Raw genomic sequence first — 13,239 nt, forward strand, 5'->3', positions numbered from 1 at the left:
TGTAAACATTCCTGGTTATTCCAGACCAGTATTATTACTGTATGTTGATCTGATGCCAAAACGGGTAAGTTTAGTCCTTAAAAGATTACCATAACACATTACATTTACAAATCACTTCTTAGTAAGGAGCTGCTGCTTTTCAGCCACTCCAGTGCTACAACAAATCAATATTGTAGTGTTTTAGTGTAGTTAAAAAAAAAACATGTTCTCACTACAGGATTTAAAGCATTGCTTATAGACATCAGTACCGTATATTGCAATACAAACCACACTATATGAATGGTTTAATGAGGAAAGGTAGATAGCTTTATTTGTAGGGGGGGTGTTTTTATTCACAAATGGTTGTTAAAAGTGCATGACGGTTTTAAGCTTTTCACTTGCTATATGGTCAAACCAGTGGTGAACATGGACACAGCTTGTTCTGTGTTGGTTTTCAAAATTCTATTGTATTTTGGATTCAATACAACAACACGTGCTAACAGTGGTGGGCTGTGGCCATGGGCTGTGAGTGTATGCTGTGGCCATAAACTGTGAGTATATGCCGCCTTTCTATACGTGAGTCTTGTGTGCCTATTAAACATACAGCTGATTTGACATGCTCCTCCTATTTTCCATTCCATATGTAGGGCCCAATATAATAGCCAGTAAGAAGCAGGCGGCACAGGAAGGAATTCCTGTGGGTCTGCCACAGACTTGCTTGAATTTCAAAACAGCCTACATCTTATGGCTATTACATTTTGCCCCTGGTATTTAGTAGCGGTACGTGGGATTGTAAAATGACCGGTGTTTGAAGGAACAAATAAAATTATGGTTCATAATTTGGGATGAAATGATAATAATAATAATAATAATAATAATAATGTTAATAGCACTTTTCTCCCAATAGGACTACAATTACATTACATTTGCCTTTACAGCACAGGAAAAAAATGCTTTACAGTGGATATGAAGGAAATGCTCAATGGGGGGCACTTACATTGTACTGGGAAGAGATTTCCATAGATTTGGAGCCACAAAGCTAAATAGCTTGACCCACCTGATGAGTTCAGGGAGATTCTCTAGGTAAAGTTAATAGTCCATCATCTCCTGATTGCAGTAATCAAGTGGAATTGAATAAGGAATCAGAAGTTGCTTCAAGTACCTTGGGCTTTGGTCATGAAGTGCCTTTGAAAGTCATTAACCTATCTAAAGAGCAACTCACCATCTTATAGACAGCCAGTGAACGTAGTAAAGAATGAGTGTAATGTGGCTGGAATGGGGTTGGTTGGTTAATAGCCTTGCAGCTGCATTTTGTACCATCTGCAAGTGGTGCAATTCTTTTGGAGTGACAGATGACCTCCCAACAGTTGGGATCCTGACTTACAGGGGAAATTTTCCCTCATGCGGGTCTATGACCCTCATAGAGGGGGAGATTCTCTAAGAATCTCCGCCCCCCTTCGCCACCCATCCCATTTATAATTATCGCATATGTTGTAACATATGCAATAATTAAGGCAAAGGACAGCTCTTGCGTTAAGAGCTGTCCTTTGCGGTGAGAGTCGCCCAGCAGGTCCCGGCGGCTCCCCCCTACCTCACACACCCGGCGCTGCTGCGCCGGGCTCTCCTCCTCCCTGCACCCGGAAGAGGATCAGTGCAGGGAGGAGGTCACAGGTCCGGGCAGCACAGCTCTGTGCTGCCCGGACACAGGTGAGGGGGGAGAGGGCCATGCGGGGCGGCGGGGGGTCGGCGCGGGGCGGCGGAGGGTTGCGGTAGAAGCCCATTGGCTTCTATGGGGCATTGCCAGATTTTTCTGGCGATGCCCCACTGCCGCGGTAACCCGGCGTGGGGATGCTTACTGCATCCCAAAATGCGGTAAAAACCCTGATAACGGGGGTTTTACCGCATTTTTTCGCTTAGAGAATCTCTCCCAGAGGGAGAAAATAGGCTGTGGCGAGTGCAGCGTGCAACTGAGCCCGCTGCATGGAGAGTGCAGCGAGCCCACAAGAGGATGCTTTGTGCTTGGCCCACCGTCAGAGCACTGGCAGTCGAGATTCCGATGCCGGTCTAATGACTGACTGTCAGACCCCCATACCACACCTTTCTTTTGCTCGGAGACCAAGCTAGAGGTAATTTCAGTAGTCTAGGCGTGATGATAATATATGACAGTAGGTAGATCTTCTAGACAGCCATTTAGGGTTGTTATTGAGTTCTCAATACCTGAAGCAAAAGACAGTTACAGTTGTGTGTTGTCTGCATAGCAGTGGTAGACCAGGCCATGCTGTCTGATTATTCCACCCAGTGGTAGAATGTACTGCAAAAAGCATGGTAGATAGTATAGAACCCTGCGGGATGACGCACGGCAGTGGTATAGGATGCTGTCTTTTGAGCTTAGACTGTGTCCTCTTCTTGTTTAAGTTAACTTTTGTTTACCATATTTTTCACCTAATAAATGTGTCTTTGTTGCAAATGAATTAAACAGTGCTGATTCATTTGATGGGCAACACTTGTATATCTGAGTGCGATTGAGAATGAGGGGCCGATTCTGGTTCGCTCGTAGTGATCCAAATTCAACCCCAGCCCCGACAGTCGTGTTTCTGCGCATGTGCAAACCCCGGAATTGAATGGTTTTGGTGAGTTACGCACTCGCCGTGCCATTCATTGCGGGGAGGGAGGGCTGGGGGTGGAAACGGACCTGGTCCATGGGAACACACAGCAGGAACATGGGAATGCAGGCAGGATGATGCCTGCCCGGGGTCGGGTGGCTGACATCACAGGATGTCAGCCCCTGCCCCATCTTCGACGATTTGCAGAGGAAATAAAAGTAACTTAAAATAGATTTTTATTTTGGGAGGCAGGAAAAATTATTTGATGGTAGTCAACCATCAAATGATTTCTCCTGCTAGCGGCCGCATACAAGGGGATGTGTCAGCAATCTAGCAGCTAGCCGGAGCTTACGTAGTTAGCATAGTCATTCAGGCGTCCCTGTCAGCATCAGCGTCATGTTCTTGCCCGTTTGCGACCACGCAGGAGCTTAGTTAGCATAGCCACTCAGCGTTACGCAGTTAGCGTAGTCAGTCAGCGCTTATTACTTTGTGTGGAACCATTGACCATTTTAACCTGCCTGACATGACAGATGTGAATGTGTTCCTGAAACACCCCCACTATTCATGACTGCCCGAAGCGTGGCGTGCCCCGCGAGGGGATGCAGTATGCGTCCTCCCAATCTGTTTATACCCCCATTATCCACATTGGCGTGGAGTTGATTTTATAAAGTGGGCCGAGAGCAGCGAGCCACCGAGCCCGAAGCGTGACGAGCGGACGTGGAATAATCGTCAAGTAATCCGCGGTGCTCGCCATGCATTGGGTTCGGTGGCTCGCTGTGCTCGCCGTACTTTATAAAGTCAACTCCACACCGACGTGGTTAGTGGGGTATAAACAAGTCGGGAAGATGCGTACCTGTAGCGAAAATGTATCGTAGCCTGCCGCCGTGAAACTACACAAGTACTGTGATTTTTTGCTGCTAAGCGAGCCAACCAGAATTAGGCCCTGAATCTGTAGACATAGTGTTACGATGCACCGGCTATTTACACTCCAAGTCTTGCATATCAAATGAATCATTGCAGCCTAAGGAAGTCGTTCCCCTAAGGAAATCAGAGATGACTAAGGGCCTGATTCCAACCTGATTGCACGGCTGCAAATTCATAGTCCAGGCGATTATCGATAGGCCCGTAGTACGCACAAGGCCGTCCTGCCATGAAAGCCTGCTATATTTTTTCATCACTGGTCGGTTGCAAGGTAATTGACAGAATGTTATCGTTTGGGGGTGGTAACCGTCAGTTTTATGAGAGTGTCAGGGACAAATCGCGTTGTCTTACATCCAATTCTGTCCGTAGGTGTGTGGCAACGCTGGCACACACCTATCTGCATGTCTGACCCCAAGCAGCGGGCAGGAGTTTTGACAATATAAAAAAAAGCCTTTACAGAGCTTCATAATAGGACCATACTTTAATTCTTAGTGTTTATAGAAACAGGCTATACATTTAGGTTTCAGACAGTAAATATTAACCTAGAATGCAATTATTGTTTCTGAAGCTAATGCTCTGCAGAGACATAGGGCAGAAGAGTCCTGGGGCCACCAACCCAGGTTATAATCCATTACTAACAATAATAGTACAATAAGTCTGTACATTTTCATGTATGAAAATGTAACCAAATTACGCAAAGAAATGTCCTTGCAAGAGTGGCAAGTACAAAATATATACCTCCTAAACCGGTGCATTTGTAGCTCTCCATGGCAAGCATTTGTATAAACACTCCAATACTTTAATTTTACTATGTGACAATGGGGTAGATGTATTAAGCTTGGAGAAGAGATAAAGTGTAAGGAGATAACGACCAGCCAATCAGCTGTGTTTGAAATATGACAGTTAGGAGTTGATTGGCTGGTGCGTTATCGCCTTGCACTTTATCTCCAGTTTATCTCTTCTTCAAGCTTAATACATCTGCCCCACTTGACTTTTGTCTTTCTGAGAATTTGGCCAAACTGCATACGACCCTGCATTGCTGTATGTGTTCGCAAAACATATGCAACACATGGGTGTACGTTCAGCTATGCATTATCCCCTATGTGTTTAGTTCTTTTATTCTATATTGTACACTACAACATGGCAATTTCCATTAGAAACCGCAACCTCTGAGTGCTGTAATCAAATTTAATAAAAATGATATAACATTTTACATGCATCCATGATATCTGTCCCCTCCCACAATACCTGTTTCCGCTTTGTTTAGCATCAGCAATTATGGTTATCACCTGTATGTACTAATAATAAGCTTGTCCTTCATATGCTCTCAATCCTTAAAGCTGAGATGCATGCTGTGTTTATTGGCTTACAATTGTATTTGTTTTCTTTGTTATGTGATGGTTTAATGCTGCTTCTTTGCCCGCAAACAAATATCAGAATGTCTGAACACATTCCTTTTCTCAAGTTCATTTAATCTTATATTTATATGTGTAACATTTGATTTATTTTTGTACATAAGTGTTCAGTTTTACGGTGAGGGAAAAATTTAATTTTCATTATCAATTTTTTTCTTTCTAATCTTTTTCACTAAAGCAAAGCCAAGCCAGCGCCACAGATTTCCCCAAGTAAGTCCACAGGAGGAGAGTTTTGTGTTGCTGCTGTTTTTGGTTCTTCAAGATCCTGGTTTGCCAACAACCAAGGCATTAAAAGGGATAAAGGTCAGTTACAATTTCAGATTTATGTCTTTCAGGTCTATATAGAAAGCAAATTAATATATGTTGTGTCATTGGGAACGTTTCACGTATTCATGGTCAAAAAGCGAAATATTTATAATTGATATTTATTTATTTTATTTATTTACAGTTTCTTATATAGCGCAGCAGATTCCGTTGCGCTTTACAATAGTAGACAGTGATAAGACAAACTGGGTAACAACAGACAGACTTGGAGGTAGGAGGGCCCTGCTGCAAGCTTACAATATATAGGATATGTGCTTGTATCGCAACAGCGTTAACATTATGTTTTATAATTGGGCAAAAACATTACAAAAACCTTGTTTTTTTAGCGGCGATAAGCTGTCCATCCTCTCTATTGCTCCAGACAGATGGTAATTTTAAAAAAGTGCTCCGTGAGGTCACAGTGCAATGTCGTTTGGCTTATTCACTTATTGTATAGGAAGAAGATAAATGTAGGGTGGCTAATAATGATATCGGGATCGGCGGGATCCCGGAATTTGGCCCCAAAATTGCCGGATTTCAATACCGGAATTCTAGTTTCCAATCCCAGGATTTTGGGATTAGACTGTGCATGCTCAGATGCTGCCAGGCTGCTCCTGTCCCGGCTGTGCAGTGTGACGCAGTCAGAGGTCACGCTACACAGCCTGACAGCTGCATCCCTGCACCGCTGCTCTCCAATTCACATCCCTCTTCAGTTCGGGCCTCACCGCCGGGGATACCTGGATCCTCCAGATCCTCTGCCGCTCGCCCGCTCACGGGGGCGGGTTTTTAATTAAGATTGAGCTTTTTTCAGTCCCAAATCCCAGTATTGAAAAAATGTCCCAGGATTGGCTTCCCTAAATGAATGTAAGTTTACATTTTATAACGATCTATGCAGCAGAGTTCTAATAACATAGATGAGAAGGGTGTAGAAGGTAGTTCCAAGAATTTGATTAGGCTTTTTCTTTTCTAAGGAGACAAAATTTCAGGGCTCTTTGGAGCTTAAGGTAAAGGCTTATAAGACATGCCACCAGATATGGGTCTAGATGTGTATTATGTTACAAGATTTTGATGCGCATTGTATAGTTTTTAAAGTTAGGCAGTTAGACAACATATTTCTTATAGGCTTAGAGGACTGTACTGGGCATAACAGTGTATTATAAAAAATATAGTCCTTTTTATTGCATTAACTGTGGTGCTCTACAAATATAGTTGTGTGCCTTTGTCAGCAGCTCACGACAGACATGTGTGATGTTTTAGGTGGCTTGTGTCCTGACCATATGTCCTTTGCTGAGATCACATTGTAAATGTAATTGTTTCTGACTTCCCTGTATGTCTATCAGCAAACGAGTCAGTTCTAAACATAGAGCAACATATGTTGGTCTGACTCACACACTGGCTCTATGAGGCTGTACAGTGTTGGAAATCCAGGCTGGCCATTGTGCACAATAGTTATTGATATAATATGAAACATGCCTCTGAGACCCACTGGCAGAGCATGCAATGGTGCCTTCAAGCTCGTACGCTTTCTGCTTGCAACTTTATTGTTTCTTTGTGAACATTTATTTAAAGTGACATCATTATTATTATTATTATATTTATATAGCTGCTACATATTTTTCAGTACTGTACATTCAGAAAACTTTATTTCAGCAGTGTCTCACCTGGGGTACAGGACATAGATACATCATTAGCTAAAAGAAATATTCTGTGTAATTATTCCGTAATTTATTTGCGGATAGACACACTTGTTATTGATATTAGGTTAGGATAGTTGGAACTACATATATTTAATATGGAAATATATATATATAAAAAAAAAAATTGTACGTGCCACACACTGACAAGTGTGTGTGTGTGTGGGGGGGGGGGGGGGGGGGGGCATTTGTGCTATATGATCACACTCAATCCCTGATATCCAGATAATTGTAGGGTCCCCCTTTCTGGAAGGTCCCCTCTGTGTCATGTGTTATTTTGTAAAGGTTGGGTATTCCCTGGAGAAGCTTTTCTCAGGACAACAGGCACTCCTTCAGCTCCAGCACTGCGTTTTCCAGCCAGGGCCCCCAGATCCTGAATTCCTCCCTGCACTGCAGATAAATTGGTCGGGCCACACAGCGACTCCCCACTAGAGCCCTAGCAGCCAATCACACGGTCCAAATAGTCTTCTTGGGAGAAGCAGCAGACTCCATCCCACATGAGCATGTCTGGGGTTCAAAAGAGAGAAGAACAGGGCCTGCCCCAAAGACAGGAGGAGGACATGAATTGTGTTTATGAACATAGGCTTCTATGTGTTTTGGTGATTATGGAACCATACCATACTCTATAAACATGCTGAGACCGATATCAGGAAGAAAGGGTTGATATATTTTGGTGTGAAGAAGGGAAATTTCTACCAGCTGCATATTTCTGACAGTACTGCTTTAATAAGTGGTCTCCTGATATAAAGAGAGTCCTTGTGTATATACCCATGCAGGGAGAGATCTCTTTGCACAAGTAATTTTAAACGGCTCACTTAAATGTGGATTTACATTTGTGCCCAAGAATAGAGCTAATGATTTTTCTTAATTAACTGAGAAACCCAAGACTCGTCTAAACATAGAAACATAGAATTTGATGGCAGATAAGAACCACTTGGCCCATCTAGTCTGCCCCTTTTTAAACATTACATTACCTCAAACCATATTTGATCCTTATTTTTTTGTAAGGATATCAATCATGTGCGCAGCACATTTTATTAGGGGGTGCACTGTCAAAGGGATGTGCCTATCACCACCTATTGGGTGTGTCTAACACTGACAATCAGGCGTGTTTACTGTACCATCATCTATTGGCACTCCCTACAATATAAAACGTCCCTCAGCCACACCATTATATCCTGCCTATTTCAGCTTTAATCTTCTAATTACTAACAGTAATTATGTAACAGTACATGCAAATAAAGTCAAAACATATATGGATGACGCAGGTACAGTATGTAGTGATATGACAATAGTCTAGTACAAATAACAATGAAAAACACACATAGTTGATTGATGGGCGCTTCTTTAATGGAATACAGTTCTAAAAAGTAAAAGTCTTTGGTAAAAGGTAGCGGCAGGGAGGTGTGGGCAAAGCATTTGGGGGTGCCTGTGCACCCGTAACACTCAATGTGCGCACACCTATTATATCAATATACTCCTGTAATTTATCTAAGATCTGGAGTAGGAAACACCCCCCCCCCCCCTTTCAAACTGAAAAGCAAATTACTGCGTTAAACGTTTCTACCAAGTAATTTGCTGATTAAAATGGGCATTTCTGTTTGAAAGGTTCAACCCGGGTCGAAATTCCAGGGTCTCGACCGGAGTTGACCCATTCACACAAGAAAAGGACCCATTCTGAACAGCAAATTACCAGATAATTTGCTTTTCTGTGAGAAAAGGGGTATTAATCGGCAAAAGCTTTAACTTTAGTGAACACTGCGCCCACATGTAATCCCCTCAAAAGAATAGTTTGAGCGATGCACAGTAGACCAAATTAAAGAGTAAGGGGGAATGTGGGCAGGACTGACTTAATGCTCTGAACTTTCTCTGCCTAAAGTGCACTAAGATTAATCAGGAAAAATAATTTCCAACAGCTTGCTTTACAGAATTTGTTATGAATTTATAGTCAAAAATTTTCACAAAATGTAACCTAAAAGCATAGCAGCAGGGATAGAACCTGGGGGAAAATGGTAGGCTGCCAAGACAGAAGAAACAGGCTGGACTGAGCATCTATCAGAAATGAAGCTGAATTGGTTTGAGGTGAAAAGAGAAGGGAGATGGTTCCATATTAAATATCAAACTTTTTAGGTAATTTTTTTCCCAATATATTGTTTTCATTGTTGTGTCATTATATTTGTCTGTAATGTTAAAAATACGTTTCAAACAGCTATTTATTTGTTTTTATCTTCTTTTATTACAGTTTTATAAGTTGAGAATTTTAGTTGTGTCCTTGAAACATGCTTTGCCATCTCTTCACTCGTAGATCAATCCAAGCAGTATGTGGTGGAATCTCTGTACATCATTAGTTGCTATGGAACTCTAGTAGAACATGTGCTGGAACCTCGGCCTCTGAGCACTGCACCAAAAATAAACGATGATACACCATTGGAAATGTGGACATCACCACGTGCCAGTTGGACTATTGCAAGGTATGATACTGCACATGCCTATATGTATTATAGATTAAGTGCCAAAATGCATAGTTTTAACCCTTCAATGCAAAGGAAGAATGCGGCTTTATCCTCAGCATATACATTAAAAGCACTAAAGGTGACTATCACTCATGGAACCCATTTTAACAAGGGCAAACAACTTACCTGTCCCCTACTTATTTTAACGGATGGTCAGGGCCAGGAAAGAGGCAGCAGAGCACTGTCCAGTTGCACTGTCTAGAAAATATTAATCCATAGAGTGGGGAGTTTCTAATGGCCAGACTTTACTAACTACACGCCAAGAATTGGAAAGCACAGCATCAAGCGCACACTCCAATTACCTTAAATAATTAACTGTCACTGCACTATTAAAGGAATAGTTCAATCCCCTTATCCCTATTACATTAAATAATTATCCCTTTGAGCGCCAGGTGAATTTGTCAAAATTGGTGTGAAAATTTCCAAGCAAACATTTTTATTCATCATAATGATCTGGAATGTTTACCTTATATAGGAAATATAATCTATTTATTTGAATTTAAATAACAAATGTGAGCAACGCTTGCATTTTTAGCGGATATTTTGCACATCTCTCACAGAGATTTTGGCACTCAAAGGGTTAACCCTACCACATGAATAAAGTAATATGCCAATTTCCCCCAGTTTACATTAATATTCAGTATTTCCCCCTCCCTTTGACATGTATCTTCTTTCATTGAGCAACGAGTGTTGACATGTTATATTTCTTCATCAAGAGACATGGTCCAGGGGAGATCCTGCAAAGACTTTCTGACTTTACACGTCCTTTATTAAAGGGTACCGGGTAACAGCATCTGACGATAAATCTGTTAGATGTTTTAGTCCTGAGGCTGTGCGACATGACCTCTCTGGCTTTCAGGTTCTCCTTTGAAGGATACTTGGTAACATCCTCTCAAGGTAGGTAGGTCAGATACCACAGTTACCATAGTCGGCTTTGGGGACGTGGTAGGCAATTAAAATTGAAGGACAGCAAGAGAAATCGTTGATTTCTCCGTAGCATTACATCTCTTAAATAGGAAGAAACATCGATAGGCCCCGGTTGTAGCAAATGCCAATAGAAAGCGGTTATCACTGCTTTACAAATAGACCACTTGCTCCAAAATTAAGAACAGTGTGCTGACCATGGCCATATATAGTGCATGGGGCGCATTGAGTACAGTGTATATTCTTTAAATGACAGGAAATTGATTAGCATTGTTTTTTCAGACATTCATCAGTTATATTTCTGTAAGTATTGTACCATTACTTACAGTTATTACCATTACCCACTAATTTATATCTGCATTAACGTGATTGTCTAGCGCAGCAGCACTGTTCCATTGGTTTTCTAATAAAAGCTAGTCTGGATTGTGATAGCACTTAATAAGTGGCCTGACCTAACCGCAGCAAACAGGAATCAATCTAGAAATATTATTCCAGTGTTTTTGTTTTTTTTGGACAGTTCAAAGTATTTTGCCATTGATTTTCAGGATGCATTGTCCTGCAGCAGTGGTTATTCCTGTATTGTTGTAATCAATATGAACGATACAAAGCAATTTACAAGGAACATTCCTTAATTAAAATGACCTCATATTGGAAAGAGCCATCATTTCTCAGAGATAGAAGGAACATGAAGGAATTTTGTCTGAATTGAGAAATTTGTATGACTATCGAGAATAACGTTAAACTGTATTGGATTTTAGACATACAGTAACATGGCCTTTCACTTAAAGTAGTGTAGATCCAATGCAATTAATTATAAATAATTGTAAATGGAATTAAATTTTACCAATGCATACATGTTTTCAGAGCATATTCGTGTATTGGTTACATTGTAGTAAATCTAATTTTATAGTGGAAATAAATAGGTCTCTTCAGTACCTTCCAAAATTTCCATTTGTGAACTGTGAAAAGAAAATGGGGACAATATTTTTAAATATTGTAGAATATAACTATAATTTTTATGTCAATTTCATTGTCATAGAATACAACCTTTATTTTTAATTTATTCTAATTTATACTGTGTTATTTTTCTAGTCCATCAGCATTTTGCCACTGTAAGATAATGATCAGATTTTTTTATGTATTTTTTTTTTGTAATTTAGATTCATTGTGCCTTCAAGTCTGGGGTGAACAGATTGTGGCTTCTATTTAACATATAGAAATTACCTCAAAGTAGGGTATTCCGTTAGTGATGATTTTTAGTCCAATTTAGAATAGACCTATTCAATTAAAGTGACAATTTTTCACTTGTTGGAAAAATTGGCATGGTTGCAAAACACGTACAGTATATCGATGAATTTCTGGACATTAAACTAAAGTTAAAGCATATTTAAACAAGGATTTTGGCAATAAATGTACCAGAGCAATTTTGACTGTTAGCAACATTTTCAGATGATAATAGAAGAAGACTGAGAGCAGTACATATATATTTTTTCAGGATTTGAAAATCAGTATGTTAAATTAGTTTTTGTTTTTTTTCCAAAATAGTTTTTATTGCAAAGGATGAAATACAACAATATGAAATGTCATTAAACATCTTTGTATAATGCAAACATTTTAAAATTTTCCTTTTTTTTACATTTAATATTGATCACAACTATGAGTCTGAGAATTTGACAATAAAGATTTTGTATAAATATGAATTCTGTGTATTAACACTTGTGAAGTTTTGAGCATACTATGGATACATTTTAAATAGATATACAATGTATTAACCAATTCCTGTAGATATTGGTTCTGTGTAAAAAATAGTGTTTCTTAAACTCGCTCCTCAGGACTTTTAGTAGTCCATGTTTTCCAAACCAACTGTGTTTATTTTTAAATGTTACAGAGATCATAATGAATGCACCTGTGCATGAATACATGAAATATTAGCGGTCCTGAGCACTGAGTTTGAGAATCATTATGTTACTAATATTGGGGCAGATGTATTAAGCCTTAAAAAGAGATGAATTCAAGTGTGATAAGGAGAGATAAACGTCCAGCCAATCAGCTCATTACTGACTTTTTTCAAACACAGCCTGTAACATGGCAGTTAGCAGGTGATTGACTGGACGTTTATCTCTTTATAACCCTTGCATTTATCTCTTGTTAAGGCTTAATACATCTGCCCCATTGATACTTATTTCTTATACAAAATATAAGCTGTGTGATTCATACAAGGTATACATACTGTAAGGATTTTCGATTTGCAATATCATTATTTTATTTTGCTTTACTTTTGTGCTTTGTTTCATTGTATATTTTATACATAAACTCATGGCTATAACTGCAGGTTAGTTAAAGATACAGTATTCTGTTTCTTCAGGACTCCTCAGTGGAATGAGCTGCAGCCACCGTTTAATGCAAACCATCCCTTGTTGCTGGCTTCAGATGTGGTACAGTACTATCAATACCTGCTGGCTGGCTGTAAGTTTATTGCTTGGCTTATATTTTCTCTTTGTTGTGCCAAATGTGAAGTTATTGACTATAAGATACCAAAAATGTGATCACAATTCTTCAATGCTTACTAATTTTGTATATATGAACTCTGTTTCATATATATATATATATATATATATATTCTGTGCTGGCTCCGGCACTCTGCTGTCCCCCTGGACTCACTTGCTCTGGTGCCTTCAGGTGTGGCCGCTTGGGACCACTAGCATACAACAAAGATATTGCGAGCGGCACTCAGAGACTGGATACACGAAGTAACACTGCAAATACGTGTTTAATGCAAACTTCAACGTTTCGGGGCGCTGGTCCCCTTCGTCAGGATCCTGACGAAGGGGACCAGCGCCCCGAAACGTTGAAGTTTGCATTAAACACGTATTTGCAGTGTTACTTC

The 13,239-nt window shown here is 40.2% G+C and overlaps 1 protein-coding gene across 4 annotated transcripts in view; it reads left to right on the forward strand.

Annotated features, from left to right (window-relative positions):
- BCAS3 (BCAS3 microtubule associated cell migration factor) overlaps window positions 1-13,239 on the forward strand; it is a 1,098,472-nt gene that overhangs the window by 517,821 nt on the left and 567,412 nt on the right. For all 4 annotated transcript variants that reach the window (XM_083173740.1, XM_083173742.1, XM_083173743.1 and 1 more), the window contains 3 exons: window positions 5,097-5,221; window positions 9,221-9,386; window positions 12,718-12,818. In XM_083173740.1, the coding sequence (XP_083029866.1) occupies window positions 5,097-5,221; window positions 9,221-9,386; window positions 12,718-12,818 (392 nt within the window). The remainder of the gene's footprint in view (window positions 1-5,096; window positions 5,222-9,220; window positions 9,387-12,717; window positions 12,819-13,239) is intronic.

The sequence above is a fragment of the Crinia signifera genome, chromosome 2, assembly GCF_055691185.1.
Source record: "Crinia signifera chromosome 2, ASM5569118v1, whole genome shotgun sequence".
NCBI classification, from domain to species: domain Eukaryota; kingdom Metazoa; phylum Chordata; class Amphibia; order Anura; family Myobatrachidae; genus Crinia; species Crinia signifera.